Genomic DNA, 27,389 nt, shown 5'->3' with positions numbered 1-27,389 from the left:
TTTCTACACAAATGGAAATGGAAGAAATAACTTTTATCATTTATTATTGGCTAGTTCATCCTTATTTCAAATTTCACATATAACTTTTGGGTATATGACTAACCACATTTTCCTTTATAGTTCGTACCTGTTGTGTACATCTTATCCCTTGCTAACAATAAAAAAGCTATTTTGTTGTGACTGAGAAAGCATTTATTAAGGTTCTAACATTTGCAAGACCTCTTGCAACTGTTGACATGACCATAGTAAATGAGAAAAGTAAGCAAACATCCACTTCTCAGTGTACCCTGCTCCTACAGTGGTTCTGGAGCATCTTTGGCAGTAGATTTTGGTTGGAGGAAACATGCAGCATTCTCCTTATCTTTGTATAGTTTATACCTGGAAACTTATGCTGAACCTAATGTTAATATGCCTGTCAGGTTTAAATCTGTTAATAGTTTTTCTAAGAAATTTAGAAAGCCACTCTTTTTTTTCTCATTTGACTAATAAATGGACTAATCATGTTGAATTAGAGATAGGTAGTAAGACTGAATGTGGTATAGGAGAAGAGGCTTGGCTAGAGGCCTGTTTGATAAATATCATTGGATGACTCCCTTTAGCTCTACACTTCCAACTTGAAGGATCTCTTAGGTACCTGTCACTCTGGCATCATTGCATGACAGACAGGAGATACTGGAAAGGAGTATGGAGTTCTATCTGCTGACTAGTGTGTTCTGTTTTGCTCAAGGCCGGATGCTCCTGAATGACTCCAAGAAGGGCCCTGCTCACCTGCACTACAGGCGACCATATGGGTGTGCAGTGCTTAGCATCTTGGATGTCCTACAATCACTCACAGAATTAAAGGAAGAAAAGGATTTTGTTCTCAAGGTTTACACGTGAGTAATGAGCATCAGTAATCTTAATGATTTGAAACATAAGGCATTCCAGCACTACCCTGACAGTAGCAGTTCTGAAGTCTCATGATTACTGAGTCACCAAGATGTAGAATAGTTTTTTGAAAATGTATAAAATTTGATCTAAGGTTTGGGGTGGGGCTCAGGCATCTTTATTTTTAATACGCTTCGCAGATGATTCTGTAACATCTGAATTTAGAACCTTCTCTACGAAAGTGAACGTCTAATAATATGTATTTCCCTTTTTCTCCAAAATACTCACTTCTTCTCCAAAATGAGCCAACCTTATTGTACACTTTTCCGAAAAGCTAGAAATATAGTTTCTTACATGTCTTGGATATACCTAATACCCAATAGCTATTATAACTGATTTAGCTAACAATGTAGATTGCTTAAAAAAATGTCTAGTAATAATGTTTTCCTGTCTCTGAAGAAAACCAATTTTTCTGAGAAGACAAGATCATCTTAATCTTTATTTCTGTTATTACAGATCCCTAAGTCATATTCAACAGGCATGACTTTTTTTTTTTTTTTGGCCAGTCCTGGGGCTTGAACTCTGGGTCTGAGCTTCTTTTTACTCAAGGCTAATACTCTATCATTTGAGCCACAGTGCTATTTCTGGCTTTTTTCTGTGTATGTGGTAATGAGGACTCAAACCCAGGGCTTCATGCATGCAAGGCAAGCATTCTACCACTGAGCCACATTCCCAGCCAGACATGACATTATTTTTAGTGTTACTTAGTCAAGAAGCAATCCCATCTTGTCATGACTCTTGTTAAGCAATAGAAAAACATAACTAAGAAAGCAAACAAAGAATTTGGGCATATAGTCTGTCTTGGTTTATAGACATTTAGAAGCAAATAGCAAAATTAAAATGATCAGTGGTGAGGTAGGTTTCCTTCCTTCCTTCCTTCCTTCCTTCCTTCCTTCCTTCCTTCCTTCCTTCCTTCCTTCCTTCCTTCCTTCCTTCCTTCCTTCCTTCCTTCCTTCCTTCCTTCTTCCCTTTCCCTTTCCCTTTCCCTTTCCTTCCTTCCCTTTTTCCTTTCTTTTCGTTGATTGTAAGGCTTGAACTCTGGACCTGTGCGCTGTCCCTGCGTTCTTCAGCTCAAGGCAAGTGCTTTACCGCTTGAGCCATAGCACCACTTTAGGTTTTCTGGTGGTTTATTGGAGATAAGAGTCTCACAGACTTTCCTGCCCAGGCTGGCTTTGAACTGTGATCCTCAGATCTGAACCTCCTGAGTAGCTAAGATTATAGGCGTGAACCAACATTACTCAGCCCAATAAAATTTTTTACAAATTAAGTTAAATACTTTTAATTACTATATTAATATATCTTCACCATATTGTATGGATATTTTTCTGCATTGTTATTCTATCCATTTTTCTCAGACATGAACTTACAATTGTATTTTGGGGTTTTTACAATCAGTCACATTTGATTAATTTCTAATAAAAGCCCAAGTATTTTCATAACATGATTTTCATTACGCTCTCTTCTGTTAAGAGTTGTATATTTTATGGGGGGAAGATCTTCCTTTAAAGCAGTAACTAAAGTAGTAACTTGCAAAGAAAATTTGGCAAGTTTTTCTTCAGGGCCTCATTTACATATTTTTCTCTATATACTGAGTTTCTTTTTTGATAGGTGGTAGAATCTCTTTTTTTTTTTTTTTGTCGGTTGTGGGGCCTGAATACTGGGCCTGGGTGCTGTCCCTCAGCTCTTCAGCGCTTTACCACTTGAGCCACAGTGCCAGTTCCAGCTTTTTCTACTTACGTAGTGCTGAGGAATTGAACCCAGGGCGTCGTGCATACAAGGCAAGCACTTTACCACTGAGCCACCTTCCCAGCCCATAGAATCTGTTTTTTCAAATGTTTTTCTCCCTTTGAAAAGGACCAAATAGAAATCCAAAATCATCTTTATTCTCATCTCACTCCATTGTATCCTTTTCAAGAGACTTAGGGCAATGCTCTTGACTTTTGTCACTTTGCATGTATCAACCACCTTACTTCAGTACAAATTATCATTGCAGATTAGGGACATGCACAGCATCCCTTCTAAAATCAGGCTGTCAGGCTTAATTTGCCTAATTGCCTCTAAAACAACAGCTTTCTGTACTAGTGTGCCACTTTGCAAGAAGTGGGATTCATGTATGGTATTTTCTTAGCTCCTTCCTACAGGTTTGGCAATTCTAAAAAGCCAAAGATATGTTTATAGGAAAGATAGCTTTTGATTTTTTTCTTTTGAAAGACTAATAGAGTTAAAAACATAGGACAATTTTTCTACTTAAAATTTTAACAGACTTTCAAACAGATGTCCAAATACATAAAGCCCTGATTTTGACACCAGCACCACAAAAAAAAGAGAAAGTAATAGAAAAGCAACTGATAAAATGGGCTGTCATATATGAAAATAGTACTTCAACTATGTTGAACAGATTCTGCATTCAGCCTAAGAAAGCTAAGGCAGGAGGATCTTGAGTTCCAACTGCTCTGATGCTTCTGAATACTTAGTTTTAAAACTAAAACTCTCTTGTACTCCCTGAGTAAATCCCTGGGCAAATAGTGATTGAAATGCTACTTCACTGCGTATGCTTTTATTTCCTCCATGGGAAAAGTGGGCTCCCCACAGAAGTACACAGATCTCATTTAAATCCCTCATGCATCTTAGGATTAATGACAAACTAACAACATCAGTAATCATACTGTACATGTTAATTTGATTGGGGATAACATAACCATGTTTCATTATAATCATGACTCATTTGATTATTTAATAAATGTTCACATAGTTTTTCCTGCAAAATATACAAGTGATTGGATAAAATATGCTGATGAAGCCACATTTACCTAATTTCAGAGTATTTGAGTAGCTTATCTTTAGACTTGGTCTAAGCTCATTGTTCATCAGATCCTCCTACTCACACTTAACAAAGAAAATAGTAGTACCTTCTTTCTGTACAATCATTCCTCATTCAACTGGCCTCTGATCTTTGAGTCATGGAAATAATAAATATCTCCAGACATGACAGATGTCTGGGCAAGATCTCCCCAGTGAAGAACCACCTCTATCAGTATGTTCAAATGGAAGGGCTTGAACTCAGGGCCTGAGCACTGTCTCTGAGCTTCTTTTTGCTCAAGGCTAGCACTCTACTTGAGCCACAGCGCCACTTCTGGCTTTTTTGTTTATGTGGTACTGAGGAATCACACTCAGGGCTTTGTGCATGCTAGGCAAGCACACTACCACCACTAAGCCACTTTCCCAGTCGGAAGTTTTTGGGGTTATTTTGCGGGTCAAGGGGCTTGAACTCTGGGCCTGGGTGCTATAGAGAGCTCTCTACCACTGGAGCCACAGCACCACTTCTGGTTTTCTGGTGGTTCATTGGATATCAGAGTCTCAAAGACTTTTCTGCCCGGGCTTTGAACCACAATCCTCAGATCTCAGACTCTGGATTAGCTAAGTATTACAGGCATGAGCCACTGATGCCCAGCATAAATTTTTTAATGCAGTATATATTTTTTTTTTGGTGGCAGTCTTAGGGCTTGAGCTTATTATGTCCCTGACCTTTTGCTCATGGCTATCACTCTACCACTTGAGCCACAGCTACACTTTCAGCTTTTTTTTTTTTTTTTTTGTAGTTAATTGGAGATAAGAGTTTCACAAACTTTTCTGCCTGGGCTGGCTCTGAACTGTGATCCTCAAATCTCAGCCGCCTGAATAGTTCAGATTATAGGTGTGAGCCACCAGCACCCAACTAATCCAGTAACTATTATTTCATAGTATGTTTAAACTTATGTCCTTAGTGTATATATTTCTGATCACAACACTATTTTAGTCTGTTTTGGTTCTTTGTCCTTTGTTTGGGTCTTCAGGTGACTTGACATCAGTATAGGTTAATTTAGCTTAATACAGACACAGGAGGTTATATTATAAATATATATCCATAGATTAATACATATATATTCTCTTGTTCTGTCAGCCAAGGAGAATGAGAAGTAACAATACCCCAATATCCACATCTAGAAGCACAGGTCTTGATTTTTTTTTGTTTTTTTTTGGGTCCAGTTATGGGGCCTGAACTCTGGGCCTGGGTGCTGTCCCTCAGCTCTTCAGCTCAAGGCTAGCGCTCTACCACTTGAGCCACAGCGCCACTTCTGGCTTTTTTCTTTTTTTGCTTATGTGGTGCTGAGGAATCGAACCCAGGGCCTCATGCATGCAAGGCAAGCGCTCTAACACTGAGCCACCTTCCCAGCCCCACAGGTCTTGATTTCTAATATCATTCTGTAATAAAAGGAACCAGGACTCCAATCTAGAACTGGAACCAGAAGTGTATATGTGTGTATGCATATATCTACATATACATGTACATTTATATTTAAAATATGTACATACATATGTAAAATGTAAAGGGTATATGCCAAAGAAATGGGGAACAAATTGAATACGCTCCCAGTGGCTAGAGTTATAACCATTTGAATGGATAACGGTAGTGCTAGACGATATATGCTGTAATTTTTTTTTTTTTTTGGGGGGTCTGGTCGTGGGGCCTGAACTCTGGGCCTGGGCGCTGTCCCTCAGCTCTTCAGCTCAAGGCTAGCACTCTACCACTTGAGCCACAGCGCCACTTCCGGCTTTTTTCTTTTTGCTTATGTGGTGCTGAGGAATCGAACCCAGGGCCTCATGCATGCAAGGCAAGTGCTCTATCACTGAGCCACCTTCCCAGCCCCATGCTGTAACTCTTATATTGATATTTCCTCCTGGAAGTGGTCATGCTGACTGGGTACATCTGACTAAAAAGTGAAAATATGCTTTTCTTTGCTCCTGGGTCCTGTTTTCTATAGTTGGAATGGATCCATGTTTCTTTGAGTGTCAAATGGAATTGTGGGTGTCAAATGGAATTTTCAAGAGATTACCTTATTAATGTTCTCAGTGTTGCATCAAAATGCCTGCATCAAAATAAAGAATTTCTAGGCACTTTTAAGCTTTGTTCCAGTTGGCTAACTGGTTACACTTTGAGTTCCCCTTTACAGAACAGAGTAAGATACTGAAACATCAGGACACAAACTTGAATTGTGGTGTTTTTTTTGTAGGGCCAGTGCAATGCCAGTTGGATGAAAATGTAAAGTCAATGTCATGGCAGTTTCTAAACAGTAGTACTTGTTGAGAGAAATGATACTTTTTAAATTAGGAATTTCGTGTGTGTGTGTGTGTGTGTGTGTGTGTGTGTGTGTGTGTGTGTGTGTGTGTGTGTGTGTGTGTGTGTGTGTGTGTGTGTGTGTGTGTGTGTGTGTGTGTGTGTGTGTGTGTACATGGCTAGCAAAGAACTTGTCACTTCAACAGTGCTACTTCAGTGAGGTGGGTATTTTGCCACTTAAATTATTGTGTGTGTGTGTGTGTATGTGTGTACACATGGCTAGCAAAGAACTTGTCACTTCAACAGTGCTACTTCAGTGAGGTGGTTATTTTGCCACTTAAAAATATGTGCCAGGCACTGGTGACTCATACCTGTAATCCTAGCTACTCAGAATGCTGAGAGATCTGAGGATTGCTGTTTGAAGTCATCCTGGGCAGAAAATTCCCTGTGAGACTCTCATCTGCAATTAACCACTCAAAAACCAGAAGTGTACTACGGCTCAAGTGGTAGAGCATTAGTCTTGAGCACAAAGAGGCTCAGGGGCAGTGCTTAGGCTGAGTTCAAGTCCCACAACTGATCAAAAAAAAAAGTGTATCTGAAAATATAGCTTGGTGGTAAAGCATGTGTTAAGCATGCACAAGGTCCAAGGTTTAATCCTTAGCACTACCAAAACGATCAAATGTATATGTATATTATATGTGTATATATGTATATATTGTTGACAATCATTTTGTTTCTAGCTCACATATTATCTATATTTGTGTACATGTAACATTTATCTGTTCCATATATGTATGAATAGTGTATGTGTGTGTGTATATATATATATATATATATGTGTGTATATATATATATATGTGTGTGTGTGTGTATATATATATATATATATATATATATATATATATATATATATATATATAGCGATTTTAGAATATCTACACTTTCCCCAAATGTGAATCTTCTACATAAAAAAAAAAGAGCCTGTCTAATTTAGCAAAACATATATTCATTTGTTTAGGAAAATAATTATCATTTTCCTTCCAAATTTTTTGTTACCCATTAAGACATCAGACCAGATATATTTAGGGAGCCATAAAGCCTGTCCTTCTGTTGTAGTTGCAACAATGAGAGTGAGTGGGCCCAAATCCACGAGAACATCATCCGAAAGTCCAGTGCCAAGTACTCTGCCCCCAGCGCCAGCCATGGTAATGTATTTCTTAAGCTAGATTTCATGTTGCATTTGTATTTGTTGATCACATAACACCTCAGTTGGTTGGTTACTGTTGACTGGCTACTGTATATAAAGCTTAATTTCCTGCATATATCTATTCTCTTCCTAGGAGCATTCTTTCTCCCAAGTATCTGGGACTACAGACATGAATACCACTCCCAGATATTTCCCAATCATGAACAGTTAATTATGGTGGTGGTTCTGTTTCAGAAGTCATAGTGCTTTCCTTCTAGTCAAGTTGTCAATTCCTTTTATAGAAATTTGAGGTCTTTCCTGACCCAAATACATTTTTAAATTCTTTTTATGAATAGATTCCATAACTTTTTTTTTTTTAGTGTTGGTCCTGAGGCTTGAACTTAGAGCCTGGGCACTGTCCTTGAGCTTCTTTTGCGCAAGAATAGCATTCTGTTACTTGAGCCACAGCTTTACTTCAGGCTTTTTCGGTAGTTTAATGAAGAGTCTCACAGACTTTCCTACTTGGGCTGGCTTTGAACTGTGATCCTTAGATTTCAGCCTCCTGAGTAGCTAGGATTACAGGCATGAGCCACCAGTACCCAGCTGGTATTCTATGACTTTTATGATAGATTTTATAACTTTAGTTCCAGTTTAAGTCCACAGTGAGCAAGTGTTTAGGGTTTGTCACAATGTGGTCTGTGTTTTTTCAAACAAAAATCACACACCCAGACAAAACTAAAAATGCAAAAGACAAGTATTAATATAAATTATCTTTCTGTTCTGGTTCAGCATTCATATCATCACAAGAACCTTACATTACTGCCAGTCAATGATTAGTTTGCTATTATGAGTCATTCTGGAACTAGAATACAAAATACTTATTTCAAAGCAGCTTATTTCCTCTTTAAATCTGTTTAAATAATTTCTGTTTAAATCTGTGTCACTCTACACATTTGATATCTTTTCTAAGTTAAACATTGTTTGATTACTTTAGAAACACCATTTGAAAGGCTAAGCATTTTTATCTATCCTTACAAATAGTGCTCTAATATACATAGAACCATGTTTGTCTTGATTTTTTTTTTTTTTTTTTTTTTTGGGTCCGGTTATGGAGCCTGAACTCTGGGCCTGGGCGCTGTCCCTCAGCTCTTCAGCTCAAGGCTAGCGCTCTACCACTTGAGCCACAGCACCACTTCCGGCTTTTTTCTTTTTGCTTATGTGGTGCTGAGGAATCGAACCCAGGGCCTCAGGCATGCAAGGCAAGCGCTCTACCACTGAGCCACCTTCCCAGCCCCTGTCTTGATTTTTTTACAGCATTTCATAACCACTTTGATATAACTTTTTTTAAACTTTCATAGACCTTGTTGGGTATTAAAAATGAACCATAAATGACAATACAAAGCCACTGAAAGGCATGGCAGCACTTACTGATAGAACTTTTATTTCTATATCAGTGCCAATTATGCATGATTTGTACTTTACAATCAATTTTGTTACTGTCAGACAGTAATTTGGGACACCTTGACCCAGGTTCTTATTGGTCACACTTGTTTCTACTCTGTAGATTTTTTTTCTGAGTTTCTGAATGTACAAATTTAGATAGTCCAACCCTCTTATTCAGTGTTTTCTAGGGGCAAGAGAGGCCCTGGTGCTAGCGAACAGAGAGGAAGGCAAACCTATTTCTTAAGATACCATTGTGTGGGATATTGAAATCCCTTACTTAAATTCCTTCTTCAAAATAACTTATACTTTGAGCATCAAAAATTTTCTTGGGCTGGGTGTTGGTGGCTTACTCCTGTAATCCTAGCTACTCAGCAGGTTGAGATCTGAGGATCACCACTGAAAGCCAGCCCAGGCAAGAAAGGCCATGAAACTCTTATCTCCTATAAACCACTCAGAAAACTGGAAGTGGCATTGTGGCTCGAGTGGTAGCGTACTAGTCTTGAGCTGAAGAGCTCAGGGACATTGCCCAGGCCCAGAGTTCAAGCCCCACGACCAACAACAACAACAAAGTTTTCAGTAAGCCAGGCGCCCGTGCCTCACGCCTGTAATCCTAGCTACTCAGGGGCTGAGATCTAAGGATCATGGTTTAAAGCCAGGTCGGGCAGGAAATCCATGAGACTTATCTCCAGTTAACCACCAGAAAACCAGAAGTGGCACTGTGGCTCAAGTGGTAGAGTGCTAGCCTTGAGCAAAAGAGGCTCAGGGACAGTGCCCAGACCCTGAGTTCAAGCCCTAGGATTGGCAACAAACAAACAAACAAACAAAACTTCCTGTATGCTGGTGGCTCTTGCCTATTATCCTAGCTACATAAGAGACTGAACCCAGGAAGATGACAGTTTGAGGCCAGCAAGAACATACATATGAAATCCCTTCTTAATAGCTGTGCACAGTGGCATGTACCTGTGTCATCCAGCTGTAGGAGAAGTTGAAGTCAAGAGGATCATAGTTGCAGGCCAACTTAGGCGAAAAAGTTAACAAAATTCTATCTCAGTAGAAGAAAGCTGGTTTTGGTTATATATCTCAGCTTTGATGAGAAACTTATAATAGGCTGATTGTGGTCCAGGCACAGACCTGGACAAAAAGTGAGAATAACTAAAGGACTGGAAAGGTGTCTCAGTGGTAAATTGCTTGCCTAGGAAATCCAGGGAGTTCAAACCTCAGTATCACCAAAAGTTCCCTGCCCCCCCTCAGGAAAAATAGTGGCAAAGAAGAAAGAAAGAAGGGGCGAATGCAGTCATAATACTCAATGCATATTCTGTTAAGCTAGGAAAATTGAAATGAAGGGTTGGGTTAGGAGGGATGGGGGAGAACAGTGAAAAGAGGTGCATTGTACTTATAAACTGATTTGTTGAATGGTAATTCCTTTGTACAACTATTCAAAATTAATAAGAATATAATTTAAAAGAAAGGAAAAGAATAAGAGTGGGCTATAGATCAATGGCAGAGCACTTCTCTAGCATGTTTATGGCACTGAAAAAAGAAAAAAAATACAAAACTTTTCTATCTTTTCTAGTTTTATATAACAATGATTCTGAATAAGGAAATATTTTTTTTGTAGGTCTTATTATTTCTTTGCAACTTCTTCGCGGAGACATGGAACAGATTCGGAGAGAAAATCCCATGATATTTAATAGGGGATTGGCCTTTACAAGAAAATTGGGATTTCCTGATGTCATCATGCCAGGTATGCAGAACTTCTTGGGGATAGGAAGGAGATGGGTTAGAGTCCATTGCTCCACTCCTGAGCAGGTGGTGAGTTATGGTATAGAAGAGTCTGCCTCCACATCTGTGCATCCAATGTCTATTTACTCTCTTTTAAGCCTCTTTCCAGAAGCCCCACATCATGCTGTTAATGCAACCTGATACTCCAGTAGATTGGCTTTGTAAAAGCTATATTTTAGGAACCCAAACACAATCCTTCACAGAGCTGCCTTTTGTGCCCTTTTTTCCTGTCAAATTCCTTAGAAAAGGATTGCCTCACAAGAACTTCCTGCTTACTAGAAAGAATGTTACCAAAAAAAGTGCTGCAGTTTCAGTGAGTCCTATTTGTATATAAATCATCTATATATTTTAATGTATCAGAAAAATGACTTAGGCAAATGGTAAATAGGAACTGTAAATAATAATACCTGACCAGTTTGTCTGTCATTGTCTTACCCTGCTCCCTTATACCTAATCAAGATCAGGGATAAAAGTAGGAATGCATTGATTTTCTGTCATGGTTCCAGTGGACCAGTGCCACACTTATATTTCCTAGGCAGGTAGACAGAGATAGTTCTAAAGAAGTGGATAAAAATGGGCCATCAGAGCCAATAGGGCTGTTGGAAGTAAAGGAGAAATAGAGGCATGGTTCAGGTGGATGGCTGGTGATCTGATAACCAAGAAGATGAGAACAAAGAAAGGGAGATCAGACTCTAAATACCTGGTTGTCTAGATAGATTTCCAGAAGTCAACTTACTATTTCATTGGAGGTTTCTCACTCTATTAAAAAAGAAGTTTATTTGCTACCCAAGTAACTCATGCCTCTAATCCTAGCTAAGTCAGGAGGCTGAAATCTGAAGATCAAGGTTCAAAGCCAGTCAGGCAGTAAAGTCTTGTGACTCCAATTAACCAGCAAAAAGCTGAGAATGGAAGGAAGTGTGGCTCAAATTGGGAGTGTTATCCTTGAGCAAAATACCTCAGGGACAGCGCCCATTCCCTCAGTTTAAGCCTCAGGACTGGCACATACACAAAAAGAAGCTTATTTGCTTTTGTTTAGTGTGAGACCAGGCCAAGGTAGACTAAAATGATTATGATGATTTTAGGTATCACTTATTAAGCAGTACTTCACTAAATTCTCTTGTTGGAAACATTTCCAGTACATCCCCGAAGAGGAACATGGCTTGAGTATAGAGAACCCCATGCCGTGTGTTCCAGATGCCTTCCAGCTACTCTGAATGTGTCCAGATTTATTTCCATCACTCTCATTTTCTCTCCATGGACACTGAATGCAGAGCAAGCTGCTGCACACTGCTTTCATTTCCTACTCATAAACACAGGAGAGTCTTTTAAGTGGGAAATTTAGGCCACTAGATCAATTATGTTTATTTCTAAATGCCAAGAAGACTTCATGCTTATGAAAGACCCCATCTGGCTGTTGTAGAGGTGATTGCTCCATTTCTTTCATGCTTCAGTTCTCTTTGGACCTGGTAATCAAAGAGAGGAGCCAAAGCAGTCCCTGCCTTCTTGTCAATATTGCTTTGATAAAAAGAATAGTTAACAAAATTGATGTAGTTACTTTTTCTGACTTAGATATCCACACTGACAGAGTAAAGTGATATATTCTAAGACACAGCCAGGTACCAGTGGCTCATGAGTATAATCCTCAGTACTCAGGAATGTAAGACCTGGAGGATTGCAGTTTGAAACTAGCTGGGGAAGAAAAGTCTACAATATTCTATCTCCAGTTAACCAGCAAAATTCTGGACTGGAGACATGGCTCACATGGTAGAGTACCAGCCATAAACTAGAAAAGCTGAGAGAGAGCACAAGTACTCTGCTACACCAGATATAAATATATACGTATATATAGGGGCAACATACGTGCGCGTGCGCGCGCGCGCGCGCACACACACACACACACTCACACTCTCACTTCTTAGACATACTTTAAGTCCCTCTCTCCCTTTTTTTTTTTTTTTGGTTGGTCTTGGGGCTTGAACTCTGGGCGTGGGCTCTGTCCCTTAGCTCTTCAGCTCAAGGTGAGTGCTCTACCATTGAACCACAGTGCCACTTTTGGTTTTCTGAGTGGTTTATTGGAGATAAGAGTCTCACAGACTTTCTTGCCAGGTCTGGCTTTTAACCATCATCCTCAGATCTCAACCTCCTGAATAGCTAGGATTACAGTTGTGAGCCAGCTGCGCCTGGCCCTTCTCTCCTTTTGAGAATTTCTAAGCTGGGCACCGGTGGCTCACGCCTGTAATCCTACCTACTCAGGAGGCTGAGATCTGAGGATCGCAGTTCAAAGCCAGCATGGGCGGGAAAGTCCGTGAGACTCTTATTTCCAATAAACCACTAGAAAACCAGAAGTGGCACTGTGGCTCAAGCAGTAGAGTGCTCGCCTTGAGCTGAAGAGGGGAGGGAAAGTGCCCAAGCCCAGAGCTCAAGCCCCACAACCGACCAAAAAAAAAAAAGAATTTCTAGCTCACCAGGTTAAAACCAATTAAAAATGAAAAACATTTTGCTGAAAAATGTATTTAGGGACTGGGAAGGTGGCTCAGTGGTAGAGTGCTTGCCTTGCATGCATAAGGCCCTGAGTTCAAATCCTCAGCACCACATAAGCAGAAAAAGCCGGAAGTGGCATTGTGGCTCAAGTGGTAGAGCGCAAACCTTGAGCTGAAGAGCTGAGGGACAGCACCCAGGCCCAGAGTTCAGGCCCCATGACCGACCAAAAAAAAAAAAAAAAGTATTCAGTCTAATAGCCAATGTATAAGCTAAAAAATTAATAAATAATCCCTGATTTTAAAAATTAGTTAACAATATATGAAAATATATTTGATTCTAAGTTTCATAGAAAAAGATTTATGGAAAGAGATCTTTCATGGAGTATTCTATATCTTTTTGTATCTTTGGCATCAGACTTACAAAAATTTCTGTCTATGCTGAATATAACTGTAAATACAAATACCAAGCACTGGTGAGCCAAGCTATAGGTAAAGGAATTTCCCCTCTTGTGGGTAGCTAAAAGACCATATGGCCAGGCACTGATTGCTCATACCTGAAATCCTAGGTACTTAGAATGCTGAGATCTGAGGATCACGGTTTGAAGCCAACCTGGGCAAGAAAGTCCATGAGACTCTTATCTCCAGATAACCACCAGAAAACGAGAAGCAGAGTTGAGGCTCAAAGTGGTAGAGCAGAAAATCTCAGAGACAGTGCCCAGGCCTAGAGTTCAAGCCCATGACTGACAAAAAAAAAAAAAAAAAAAAAAATCATTATATCACTATGTGATTTATCCTACAAGTAAGATGAGAGCACTTCTGGGAAGTCTCAAACAGGGCATTAAATGGGCTACTTTCTGCATTTGTCTTTTAATTACTTAGTATTTACTGTAGCTGAAAGTTAGCAGTCATTTTTACATACTCTGTTTCCTTCTCTAACCTTTTTCCGTCCTTAGGGAAGAGCTTTTTGCACAGATGGCCACTCTTGTGCCTATGGGCTGTTAACAACTGCTAACTCTCATGATGTGCCCCAATATGCTGTTAGAACCGGTTTTTTATCTTTGGGCAAGGTGATGGGGCTTCACTTGCTGGTCCTGTTAGAGCAACAGGAATATGTATTTTTCATTGTGATAACCTTAATTTAGGAAGCAATGACCATAGCAAGTGAATTCCAAACTCTGGTCATCACCTGCTCCTGCAGAAGATTGTAGCTAGGCTGTGACAGTCCCTCAGCTTCACAGTACTGGTTTGGCCACGTTACAAAAACATACAACTTCATCTTCTTGATACACGGACACATGGAGAACAAGAAAAGAAATCATGTCAGTAACTGTGAGCACTTCAGCACTTAAATCTAAGAAATTATAGTAAATGAAAAATTAGAATTACTTATAAACTGTGATCTTTATTCCAAAACTACCCAGCATTTGGCAGAAGTTCCCAAAAACTCATATGGAGAGGTCTTTTTTTGTCAGACTGGCCCAGATCTGTCCTTATCAAAATATATTAACTATATAGCCACACTTGTATCTAGCACAGCAATTTTACAAAGATCTTTCTGGCATTCTGTTGCTTTCCATTGGAATATATATACACACCAGGTAGATAGTGTGAGGAGATGGTATTTTCCCCTACCCCATAACTGAATTCTTGACAGTAGAGCCATCCAACTCTGCTTATGGCTCATAGTGAAAGGGAAGAGGCATCACATGATTCTGGAAGCCATCACCTTCATCAAAGAAAGGCATGCTAACCCAGAAAATTACCATCTTAATTAGAAAAGAAAAAAGAAATAGTGAAATTTAACCTTTTGTTGGTTGATCACTGTATTTTCTGGGTTCTTCCTTTTTCCATCCAGACTCATTTTAGTCCAGTACAAGGTTAGTAACTTTATAGAACACTTTCAGTTCCTTCCTAGATTTTTTTAAAAGATGATGATTAGAGAAACGAGAATAGTAACATTGTTGCCTGTGACTCACCTGTCAGTTAGCCATAATAATATTTTAAAGATGGTCCTGATCATCTCCACTTCTGCAGCTGAGTCACCCTTCATGTGTGAAAATATTGTACCTGGACTGCAGTATAGCCAAAAGACTTATAAATAACCTAAAAAGAATGATCTGAAACCTCTTGTTCAAGAAGGAACTGTATTGTTTTCTAGACCATGACTTAAGTCTGCAGAGATGTGCCTATAGTACCTGTATCTTTCTGTTATTTCTTATCTTGGAAATTCTGTGCCATGGCAGTGGAATTTCAGAGCTTTATTATGGCTCTTGGGAAATAAACATTTAACCTGTTTTCTAAGTCTTAAATTTCTAAGGTTGTTATTAACTGTTATGATTTGGTCAAGTTTCATGTAAAAGAGTCTTCTGTCTTGTCATAAGCAGTTCACCTTTATTAGTATGTTTGCCTCTAAACCAGTGGTCTTTAATTTTAGTGTACATTGAGATCACCTACAAGGCTTGGGAAACCCTATATTTCTGAGATCATCTCAAGACTTTCTAAGTCAGTAGCATTGAGTGGGCCCAACACAAGTTCTCAAGTAATGTTAATACTGCTGATCTGGGAATCCATTTGAGAGCCATGTCCTAGAAAGTATTCTACTTTTGGGATGTTTTACACTTCCCGAGCCAGATCTGAGGCAAACACTGCTCCTTTCCAGGTTGCCCTAGACTTGCCCATTAGAAAACAGCTATGCATATATGCGTCCCTCAAGAAGGCCCTTTGATTTAGTCCTTGTGCTCAGAAATACACTTTTTCTTTGATACCTGTTTTAAAAAGTGCATGCTTCATCACTGACCTGCAAGTGATGTTTCTTTCTTTTCCTGTTTGTCTTAAATTGTTCTTGTTTCTTTCTGTGCTGTCCGCTTATTCTCGCCCCTTTATTTCTGATGCAGAGATGAAGATAGTTGGGTGTAAGTTCCTGGTTTTTTGTGTCTTGTCTGCTCATGGCCTGCTTTGTTCCCATCTTCATTTGTTTCATGGAATGTTACAATACTGGGAATGGATCATGTGCATTATTAATCCTTCATCAGCCTCACCTTCCTGTGTAACTGACAAGACCTTAAAAAAAAGCCACCAGCCCACCTTCAATCACTGTGTATATTGGAATATTTAGTAAGGCATAACACTGAGTTATGTAGATACAGGAAAGAATTTTTATGAGATAGATAAGTTACTCTACAAGAAAACGAGTAGTGTTTGTCCCAAGCTATGGAGTATCATAAAGGTGCAGAAAGTTTTATTTTTTCAGCTCTGCTAGGACATTTTTGATAAGAAGGACAGACACAGACAGCTCTTCTTAAGAAGAATAATGAAATTATTTACTACTACTCGGTGGATAGTACTGTGGTCAGTCTGAAACTTTGGCTGCTTGAGACTTGGGACTGCTTGAACTGATGGCATTTTTTTCTTCTTCTTTTTCTTTTTTTTTTTTTTTTGTGTGTGGGGGGCTTGAACTCGGCGTGGGCGCTGTCCCTCAGTTCCTCAGCTCTTTAGCTCTTCAGCTCAAGGCTAGTGTTTTACCACTTGAGCCACAATGCCACTTCCAGTTTTCTGAGTGGTTTATTGGAGATAAGAGTTTCACAGAGTTTCCTGCCTCGGCTGGCTTTGAACTGAGATCCTCAGATTTCAGCCTCCTGAGTAGCTAGGATTACACCAGTGTGAGCCACCGGCGGCTGGCTGGCTTTTTTTTTTTTTTTTTTTTGTCGGTCGTGGGACTTGAACTCTGGGCCTGAGCGCTGTCCCTCAGCTCTTCAGCTCAAGGTGAGCACTCTATCACTTGAGCTACAGTGCCACTTGTGGTTTTCTGGTGGTTTATCGGAGATAAGAGTTTCACAGACTTGCCTGCCCAGCCTGGCTTTGAACCGTGATCCTCAGATCTGAGCCTCCTAAGTAGCTAGGATTACAGGCGTGAGCCAGCAGTGCCCAGCATGGCATTTTTATTTTTTTTTGTTTGTTTGGGTTTTTTTTTTTAACTGTATTTTTTTTGTGTGTGTCTTTTCTTTTTTGGTACTGGGGATCGAACCCAGGACGTTGCACTTGCTAGGCAAGCGCTTTGCCACTGAGCTACATCCCAGCCCGGCATTTTTATTTTTAATGAGGCTTTGGCATTATCTCTGAGCAACAGTTTGGCAGTGATCACTACTGGTCTCAGAAGAAGTTGGAATGTCATCACATTCCTGACCCCCCTCAAAAGATTAACTATATACAGTGATGTCACCCTTTGCCCCTCTTGTCATCCTGTTAGAGCAGAGGGTATCACTAGTTTTGCAGTGGTATAATCCAGGAACTAGAGACATTGTAAGGAAAATAGAGCCCATCTTTTCTGAGTAATTTAATGTTCTTCCAAGAAGTCTTCTACCCTCCAAAATAAGAACTGCAAAGCAATTCCTCAATAAAGCAATATCTATTACAAAATAAAATATATCTGAAATTCCTCATGGTGGCAGCTATCTCCATATCTTGATGATTGCTGATACTAGCCTTCTTCCTTTTTTGACAAGAGATAGGATTGGTGTAATCCCAATTGCCTGTGTCTTCTGGAAGGAAGTTAGTTCTTGTTTTCTGGGAGAAAGAAATCACATCTGAAGTGCCCTGACAATCATATCTATAAAAAAGTATAAGTCATATAGTATTAAGTACTATTTTCACTTGAATACAGAACTTCCTAATTTGTGGTAGGAATAATTTATACAGGAGAGCTAAATATAATAATACAAACCAGAGTGAGTGCCCACCCTTGTGTGGGACTTATAGACCATTTCTACTGAGATGGAATTTCACATAGGCTGGATCCTTTTTTTTTCCCTGGTCATGGGCCTTGAACTGTGGGCTTGGGCTCAGTCCCTGAGCTCTTCAGCTCAAGGCGAGTGCTCTTCCACTTGAGCCACAGCACCACTTCCAGTTTTCTGGTAGTTAATTGGAGATAAGAGTCTCACGGATTTTCCTGCCCTGGCTGGCTTTGAACTATGATCTCAGATCTCAGCCTCCTGAGTAGCAAGGATTATAGACATGAGTCACTAGGGCCTGGCTGGGCTGGAATGTTGTAAAACATAAGGCCTTAAATTCCCAGACCAGGCTGAATTTTCGATCAAGAGATTGCTTTACTAAAAGAAAATGTTCTGTTGCTTAAGCTACACCTCAAGGTTCCGAGACCTCTAAATAGACTGCTCTCAGAATAAACCTACAAGATATGTCATGAGCTCTGATTCTCTAGAATCATGCTAGTATAGGATGCATGTCTTTGGAAGGTCAAACCTATTTACTGGATCCTTGGCATATAACCCCACTGTCAACAGTGCTCCAGTACCTAAGATTTCTTCTTAGACCTTTTTTTCCATAAGGACCTCAAGAGTATTTCAGGCCAATCACGATGTGATGAGGTGGCTTCAGCCTCATTTTTTTGGTCTCCAGCAGCTACTGGTGTAGGATCACAAAAATAGGATTTTTTAATGTATAGTTGAAATGTAGTGTAGCTATTTTTATATACAAATATTTCAAGCAAGGAATTGGCAAATGATATCTAGTCAACAATCTGCTTTTGTACTGATTCCCAGCTGAGAGAGCGGGGGGAGAAGAGAGACAGAGAGAGAGAAACAGAGAGAGACAGAGAGAGCACACAAGAGTGTGCGCATGTTGTTATCCCTTCCACTTACGATTATCCCGTTATGATTATCCATTAAAGTTCCAAAACATTTTATTTAAGGGCATATTTATGTAGCATGGTCAGTTTTCATTGAGAGACATAGAAATAAATAGTGCTTATAGAAGAATAGTGATAATAGCTAACAGATAATCTCTCTTTTTAAAAGCCACAAGGGCCAGGCACTGGTGGCTCACACCTGTAATCCTAGCTACTTAGCGGGCTGAGATGTGAGGATCATGGTGCAAAGGCAGCCTGTGCAGGAAAGTCCTTGAGACTCATCTCCAATTAACCACTGAAAAAAATCCAGAAATGGAACTGTGGCTCAAGTGGTAGTGTCTTGAGCAAGAAAGCTCAAAGACTGTACTGAGGCCCTGAGTTCAAGCCCCAGGACTCACAGAAAGCCACAGCTGTTAATCTTTAGAATAAAGGTTCTCCAGGAAGTGATAACAGCCGTAATATTTAAACCAAGCATCTAGTCTCTAGACATTAAAACCTCTAGATTATTTCCTGTTAAGTAAATTTTTCTAGAAACTGAATAGTTACTTAATTTCCATATGGAAGCTAATGCGCAACTAGTAAATTTTTGTTTCCCCAGATGATGGCTCTGTTACAGTTTAAAAATTCAGGTGTATAGCTTGGAGGCATGGCTCAAATAAATGGTAAAGCACCTGCCTAGCAAGTGGGAGGCCCTGAGTTCAAACTCCAGAACCATCTGAAACAAAAAACCAGATGTAACCAATTCTATTCCAATGTATTCTAACCAGTGTAATTCCATTATAGTAGCAAGGGCCCATGAGGTTGCTAATTAGGTTTGAATTTTGAACTTTGAGGATTTTCAGTACTTTTAGAACTCTTTTTATGCAGCCTGTATTCTCACAGTAGCAAATATGAATTCTGTGATTTTCTCCTCTTTCTTCCTGCTTTTCCACCCCTTCTACATACCTGAGCGTTGTTAATGGTACACTAGGAGGAGCCCAAGAAAGATGTCCAAAGAAAGTGGATTAATGTTTCAAATTCATCAACATTCCAAATAGAGGATCTACCCAACCTAGGAGGAAACTCTAAACAGATTGTAAGGATGGACAACTTCAGTGCATGCACCACATATACATAACAGCTGAATTTTCAGAATTCATTTCCCTCTTCCCTTCATGGTAGCTCTGGAAGTGTTTGTTTGGAAAGCAGGATGCTATTCACGGATTACAGAAATTTCCCAGGGTTCTCACAGAAAGAATAATTAATTGTCTTGGACTACTCTTCTTCACTTGAGCCCAAGTATTTTGAAAAACTTGATTATGCGTCCAAATAACTATGATAAGGTTGCCCTCCAAGACAAGAGAGGTGATGTGTAGAAGGAAAGGACTAATCATGAAGACTCTAGAAGAAAGCTGATTTTTTATCAGTCTTGTTTATTCTTGTTTCATGCATGAGAGACATTCAGATGTTTCCACAATTAGACATTGGTACAGAAAAAGGCATTATCATACTCCTCTGAACAAACCCAAAAACTCACTTACCAACCAAAACCAAATCTTGTTTCTGTCATTGTGATTCTAGATAGTGAATGTATTTTAGTGTGCCAGTTTTTCTAAGAACTGAAGTAGAAAGAATATCTGGCTTCTGAATTGGCTTGCTTTGTAAGTGAATTATGTGGTCACTTTTCAGTTGGTTGCTGTAGGCTGCTAACACATACTCTCTTTGGTTTTACATGTTTTTCTTAGCCATTTTCTGCCTTTGCATATCCCCCCACCCCCCTGCTTCTACTATGTTTTTGAAAGTCAAAAACATCCATTGTAAAAGCATCCATCATTGAGGGACTTAGTTTACAATCATTGTTCTAGAGAAGAAAGAGACTAAGAAGTCTGAATAAACTAACAGTATAAGACATGACTACCCTCAATAAACTTTGGTGAACTTTAGCCCTTAGACACGTGACTAACCTTCCCAGTACTGCTGCACTGAGATTGATAGAATGTTCATTGTTATTAACCAAGCTTGGAATGATCACCTACCTGAGCCCCTGAAGATCCAAATGCCAACGGGGCAGTGTGAATTCTGTGGTTATGAGAACATGGCATCTCTTTTCTCACAGGTGATATCCGCAATGACCTGTACCTAACCCTGGAGAAGGGGGATTTTGAGAGAGGAGGAAAGAGTGTACAAAAGAATATTGAAGTGACCATGTATGTGCTTTATGCAGATGGAGAGATCTTGAAGGTAAGGCTTACTAGTCAGTCATTTGTAATGGAAGCTAATGTAGTAGTTCTAATATTTTGGTGGACATTGTCCAGAGACTCAGTCCCTTCAATCAGGACTGAATCCATCCTGCGTGTATTTTTTCTCTGCCTTTTCCTCTCTTCAAGGAAACCTTACAGTGTGTTTCAATAAAGACTTCCAATATCAGATAACCTTTGCAGAAGTTCTTACTAATGTCTGCCCTGAATGCCTTCTGCTCCAGTTTAGACCTATTCCCTCTAGTTCTGTCCTACATGTTACTTCTTCTGCCATTCTGCCTAAGCATAGAGCTGCCTACTTTTGGTAATGGATATGAGATCTCACTTCATCTTTTATTCCTTAAGCTGACACAGAAAATTATACTTATATTTTGATCAAGGTGGGACTTTGATGTTTACTTGATGGTAGCAAGTTATGGGTAAAAGAATATCACACTCAGCTCTGGGTTCAAGTCATTTTAACACAATGATCCTTTGCCACTCTTCACTGAGAATGGAGACCTGGAAGTGTTGTTTTTCTGTTGTCACTGTGTTTGTTTTTTCCTCTAGCATGTCATGGTAGTGAACATGGGAATATTAAGTCACAACTTGCAGAAAGCAAACCTCACCTCTTTGTATTGGCAGCAGCCAATTATCCCCCCAAGCAAGACAGAAATGTTGAAATAGCTTGAACTCTGGGTATGGGTACTGTCCCTCAGCTCTTCAGCTCAAGGCGAGTGCTCTACCACTTGAGCCACAGTGCCACTTCGTGTTTTCTGGTAGTTTATTAGAGATGAGAGTCTCACGGACTTTCTGGCCTGGGTTGGCTTTGAATCGCGATCCTCAGATCTCAGCCTCCTGAGTAACTAGGATTAACAGGCCTGAGCCACCAGTGCCCGGCCGATTGATTGATTGATTGATTGATATTAAAAGCCCAACTCAAAGTCATAGACTTTCCCAGCATTTGGATGAAGAGTGCTAAGATGAGCAGCACTGTCAACTATTTATGTCACCCATGTGTGGACATTAGATGCTCCTGATTGTCCAGAGCTTCCTATCCTCCAAGGAAGGATCATTCCCCCAAGACTGCATCTTTGTGGCAACATTCAGGAGCTGGGTTAAATCTGTCCTATTTTGTTTATCTCCAATGAAAATTAGTAAAGAGTGACCTACAATGCTAGTCCAGCATTGCACTGAGGAAAATTAGAAAACAAGGTCTCTTCTTTTTAACATTTAGTACTTCTTGATCTAGTGAAATAGTACGAGTTTTAGTATTTCTTCCTGATCTAGTGAAATGTTATGTCTATTTGACTCTGTCATGAACCTCATTATTTCATTTTTCAATGTTGATGAAGAGTGTGCCTTAGTAATAAGGACTAAGGGCAGAAGTAACTGCAAAATCCTTATACCATCCATACAACTGTTTTCAAAAGTATCAGCTTTAGCCAGGCGCTGGTGGCTCACGCCTGTAATCCTAGCTACTCAGGAGGCTGAGATCTGAGGATTGCGGTTCAAAGCCAGCCCGGGCAGGAGAGACCGTGAGACTCCTATCTCCAATAAACCACCAGAAAACCGGAAGTGGCGCTGTAGCTCAAGTGGTAGAGCGCTAGCCTTGAGCTGAAGAGCTGAGGGACAGCGCCCAGGCCCAGAGTTCAAGCCCCACGGCCGACCAAAAAAAAAAAAAAAAAAAAAAAAGTATCAGCTTTAAGTCAAATGCATTCTCATCTTAGATTTGGCCTGGTGCAAAATAAAATATTTACATTGGAGAAAGGGAAGTGTTGACAACCCAGAGAAATTGAGATGTTCCTTTTATGAAGATAACATGATATTTTGCTTCTTTCTTCCAGGATTGCATCAGCTTGGGTTCAGGAGAGCCCAATAGGAGTTCCTATCACTCTTTTGTCCTCTACCACAGCAATAGTCCTCGTTGGGGAGAAATTATCAAATTGCCTATCCCCATTGACAGATTCCGGGGCTCCCATCTGCGCTTCGAGTTCAGACATTGTTCCAGTGAGTGAAACTTCCCTTCACATTCCCTTGAGGACATGAATATAGTACTCCTCTCTGGAATGAAATTAAAAGGATTCTTATGAAAGAAAAAAAAAATGAGGAGTTGAGAATAAATGGATCCTTAGAAATCAGATGCCATCAGAGGCTATACTGTGGACTGTAAAAGCAAAGGTTCAAAGCTGTAAGATCTAGTATTGACCCTTTTTACTGTCTGGAATAGCCATCATCATTCTCCTTTGGGTGTTACCCTTAAACCTATTAAACTGCTTCTTAAAAGAACCCTTCTTAAAGGCCAGTTTTGTTTGGATTCTGGTAGTCTGTATATATCAGAGTATAAATAGCAACTCATTCCAGCATACTTATCATTCCTGCAGTTAGCTTGTTTTATCTAGTTAATGAAAGAAAAGAGGGACAAAAGAATGTGACAAGGGCCAGGGGAATTTCTACGAAGAAGAGTGGAGAGCAAAAGCAAATAACACTTTTCTCTGATTGTAGCAAAGGACAAAGGGGAAAAGAAACTCTTTGGCTTTGCATTCTCACCCTTGATGCGTGATGATGGCACCACCCTCTCTGATGATATTCACGAGCTTTATGTGTACAAGGTATGGGATTTGGCTGTCTTCATCCCCACCTTTTCCCTGTGGCCACTGGTTCTCAGGTGGTTTTCATTGGATTGGATTGAGTTTTCCAAGTATACTGAACTTCCTCCCTAACTAACTAACACTGATAAACCCTTTGTGTCCCACCTCCCACTTAGCAGGGTGGAAATCCATTCCTAACTCCTCTATTCTATTATGGTCTTAGCTAGTACCTTATGAGACATGCTATTTGTAATTATGGCACTGTCAGCTGTTACCACATGTTCTATTTAAAAGGCATGCTGATTGTTCTGGAAAGTTTCTAAACAGAAAGCACTCTTCTGAGAGGACTTGAGGCCCAAGGTCCAGCAAGTAGTAACTTATATATTCTTAGGAACGTAGTTTTTGTTCTTTGTCAATTGTCTAATTTTTATTCCCTACAGTGTGATGAGAATAGCACATTTAACAATCATGCTTTGTACCTGGGCCTGCCCTGCTGCAAAGAAGATTACAACGGCTGCCCCAATATCCCCTCTAGCCTCATCTTCCAGCGCAGCACAAAAGAATCTTTCTACATTTCTACACAACTCTCTTCTACCAAACTCACCCAGAATGGTAGGTAATGATGCCTGTAGGGTAATGTCCTCCATTGACTACTGTCATTGGTTCCCTGTTGCTAGTGCATGTTAAGGGAAACAGATCAATACTTCAGGACTCAGTAAGGGTCTTTTTTTCCATTTCAAGTTAAAGGAATGCTCAATAATAGCAACCTACAAGCTTTCCCATGGTTTTAGTAGCTCCACAGTTTAAGGTAAACAAATATGTCTTTGACCTTGATCTCAGCACTGAAGAGTATATTGTGATGCTCACAGCTAGTTCTCTTCATTTAGATCCCTTGTGTCCTTTTTGTAAGAGAGTGCCTGGGCCTCGCTTAATCATAGAAGACTAAGGGTTCACCATCTTTTGGACTTGCTTTCTAGTGGACCTCCTTGCTCTATTGAAATGGAAGGCCTTTCCAGATCGGATCATGGACATCCTAGGGCGGCTGCGGCATGTCAGTGGGGAGGAAATTGTTAAGGTATGTCTTCCATAATTTCAAACACATTTCCTAAGAGAGAATCTTGGCAGAAGACTTCTTACTTCTTCATTATTTTTCCCAGTAAGTGCCTTAAGACCATTTCTCCAGATACATAACAGTAAATAGGAATATTTTGGGAAGTTTTTCTTGATAGTTGTTTTGTTGTTAGCTGCCTTATTTAAAGTTACACACACACACACACACTCTCTCTCTCTCTCTCTGTCTGTCTGTCTCTCTCTCTTTCTGTCTCTCTCTCTTATCAGGCTTATTATGTTGTAAAAACTCTATTTAAAGCTATATTTAAGGTGATGCTTTATAGCTGTAATAGCAGCTCTTGGGATGCAGAGACAGGAGGATCACAAATTCAAGGTTGGGAACAAACAACAACAAAAACCATTTTAAAGTTATAAATCCAACTTTATTTCCAGTAGGCAAAATGGGTAGTAGGAAAAGTATTTTCAAGAACTAATCCCAGTGTTTTGGGCTGTATGAATTTGTTCCTTTGATTCTCCTTTCTCTTCTTTTGGTCTCTTCCATATTTCCCTTATTTTGTAACTATTTTGCCACAAACTTAGCCTAATGTCTTTCTGGCAGCTCTGTTCTCCTAATTATAATAACTCTGAGTGCTGCACACTAAGGAATCTGTTAATTTTGCTCCATCTCTCACTTTTAATACATGCCAAGGTAGCTTCTTTACCTCAACTGCTTTCTATAGATACCTATGTGATATTTTCCATCTATTACCCATAAATGGGCTGCCAGAAACACTTTCAGTCCTCAGTTGCCTGCATAGGGATTCTCTGGGCAGATTGCTTGCCTACCTGCTTTTAGCTGAAGAGTACCCCAAGTACTTCTTAGTGGTGAAAGGCCATCAGAAAAATCCTACATGATGATCTGAACTCTGCTGAAAAAAGTGGAGGAGCCTTCACTCATCAGGAAGAAAACATAGAATATAAGCTACAGATTAAATCTCAAGAAACCATCCTGTCCGTATGAGTATTTTTAGCTCTGCATCACAAGTACAGATAATTTAGCATGGCTGCTTTCATTTTGTTGCTCCATTGACTTGGTAAAATACAATAAAGTATCTTCAAATAAGCAATGGTTTTAAAGTATGTGTGCCCTTATTAAGTTACTGTATTAATTTTGTTTTAATCAAATTATGATTTTTAATAATCATAGACAAGGCAATACTAGTTTTGAAGGTTAAGATAAAAATCATTTGTATTTTTAGCATATTTAAAATAACAATCACTACACAGACAGGAGTCTGTAGGTTTGTTTTCAATGGTAAGTTGTCATTTTCCTGACAGGAGAACATCTGCCAAAGTATCTAGTTTAGCATCTGTGTCAGTTTAGCCAGAAGAGTATATGCTGACATTTTGTTATTGTTATTATTTTACTTTTTCTTGGAAAAATTTTAAGTATACCTATAGTAGCAGCAGTAAGAAAAAGTCTACATGTATCCCTCACCTGGTTTCAACAACCTTTAAACTAATCTTGATCCATCAATACCCTAATCTATACTTTTACCTCATGTTGTTTTGAAGTGAATTGTAAATGTTGTCATTAAATGGGATTTGACTAGCAGATTTGAATTTTCCAGACTCAAAATATTCATTAGCACTTATTTACTCCTTTTAATTTTGCAATGCACATGCTCCAAAACAGCAAAAAACTCTGCCAGATTTCTTACCCATGTTCACAGCTCTCTTTGGTTGTATTCTCCCTTGCCCTGCAATACTAATTCCCAAGCCAAAAAAAAAAAAAGTTTCTCTAGGTAAATCTTAGCTTTCCATATAATTAATAAAGAGAAAAAGACTACTAGTAGAACACTTTGAGTTCCCAATAAAGAGAATTCTTTTTCTCAAAATGAACTTGGCATCAGAATAACTGGTTCTTTTATGTCAAAATTAATATTCTACCGTAGTATACTACTTTTTTAAGGTAATTGCTCTTTACTTAGAAGTTCAACACCTTGGGCTGGGAAGGTGGCTCAGCAGTAGAGTGCTTGCCTTGCATGCATGAGGCCCTGGGTTCAATTCCTCAGCACCACATAAGCATAAAAAGCCGGAAGTGGCACTGTGGCTTAAGTGGCAGAGGGCTAGCCTTGAGCTGAAGAGCTGAGGGACCATGCCCAGGCCCAGAGTTCAGGCCCCATGACCGACCCCCCCCCAAAAAAAAAAAAAAAAGTTCAGCACCTCTTCCAAAAGGAAGAGCCTTTCTGTGTCTCTCTCATGATCCTTTGATCATAAGAAAACACCCCAAATCTCTGTAGTTATCCCTTAACCTGGTGGAAACAGCATATTAGATTATTTATTTATTTATTTATTTTTTGGCGGTTGTGGGGCCTGAACTCTGGGCCTGGGCACTGTCCCTCAGCTCTTTAGCTCAAAGCTAGTGCTCTACCACTTGAGCCACTGCCACTTCCGACATTTTCTGCTTATGTGGTGCTGAGGAATCGAACCTAGGACCTCGTGCATACAAGGCAAGCACTCTACCACTGAGCCACCTTCCCAGCCCGATTTTGTTATTTTTTTAAGGTTCTATGAGGTCTTTCACTTCATTTACTGGGAGCTAAATTGATTGGTGTGTAAAGTTTGATCATGTATTCAAGACCTGAGACTTGAATCCTTTTCTTATATCGTTTCAGTTTCTGCAGGATATTTTAGACACACTGTTTGTGATTTTGGATGATAATACAGAGAAATATGGCCTGTTGGTTTTTCAGTCTCTGGTAAGTCACTTCCTGACAATTCATTTTTTACTAATTATTCCTGTCACATGCTTCAATAGAGTTTAAGGGAAGCAGTTCATTAGAGTGAATCAGCAGAAGGTGCAGAAAAGAGACTGAAGAATGTCACCCAAGGAAGACTGCAAATTAACCTCTGCCAGGCAGGTCTCTCTAAGATGTTATGTTGAATTCAGCTTGGTCACATTGAGACCTAGGCTT

General features: G+C 39.7%; 1 protein-coding gene across 8 annotated transcripts in view; it reads left to right on the top strand.

The window, feature by feature from the left end:
- The window catches only part of LOC138807677 (dedicator of cytokinesis protein 3-like), a 187,051-nt gene that overhangs the window by 97,935 nt on the left and 61,727 nt on the right, over nucleotides 1-27,389 (top strand). For all 8 annotated transcript variants that reach the window (XM_069993454.1, XM_069993455.1, XM_069993453.1 and 5 more), the window contains exons 12-20: nucleotides 728-875; nucleotides 7,139-7,227; nucleotides 10,270-10,395; nucleotides 20,650-20,774; nucleotides 22,618-22,780; nucleotides 23,276-23,382; nucleotides 23,802-23,973; nucleotides 24,339-24,436; nucleotides 27,090-27,173. In XM_069993454.1, coding sequence (XP_069849555.1) covers nucleotides 728-875; nucleotides 7,139-7,227; nucleotides 10,270-10,395; nucleotides 20,650-20,774; nucleotides 22,618-22,780; nucleotides 23,276-23,382; nucleotides 23,802-23,973; nucleotides 24,339-24,436; nucleotides 27,090-27,173 — 1,112 coding nt within the window. The remainder of the gene's footprint in view (nucleotides 1-727; nucleotides 876-7,138; nucleotides 7,228-10,269; nucleotides 10,396-20,649; nucleotides 20,775-22,617; nucleotides 22,781-23,275; nucleotides 23,383-23,801; nucleotides 23,974-24,338; nucleotides 24,437-27,089; nucleotides 27,174-27,389) is intronic.

The sequence above is a fragment of the Dipodomys merriami genome, unplaced genomic scaffold (assembly GCF_024711535.1).
Source record: "Dipodomys merriami isolate MVZ:Mamm:240054 unplaced genomic scaffold, mDipMer1.0.p SCAF_427, whole genome shotgun sequence".
Lineage (NCBI taxonomy): Eukaryota > Metazoa > Chordata > Mammalia > Rodentia > Heteromyidae > Dipodomys > Dipodomys merriami.
This window is presented reverse-complemented; position numbering and strand designations above follow the sequence as displayed.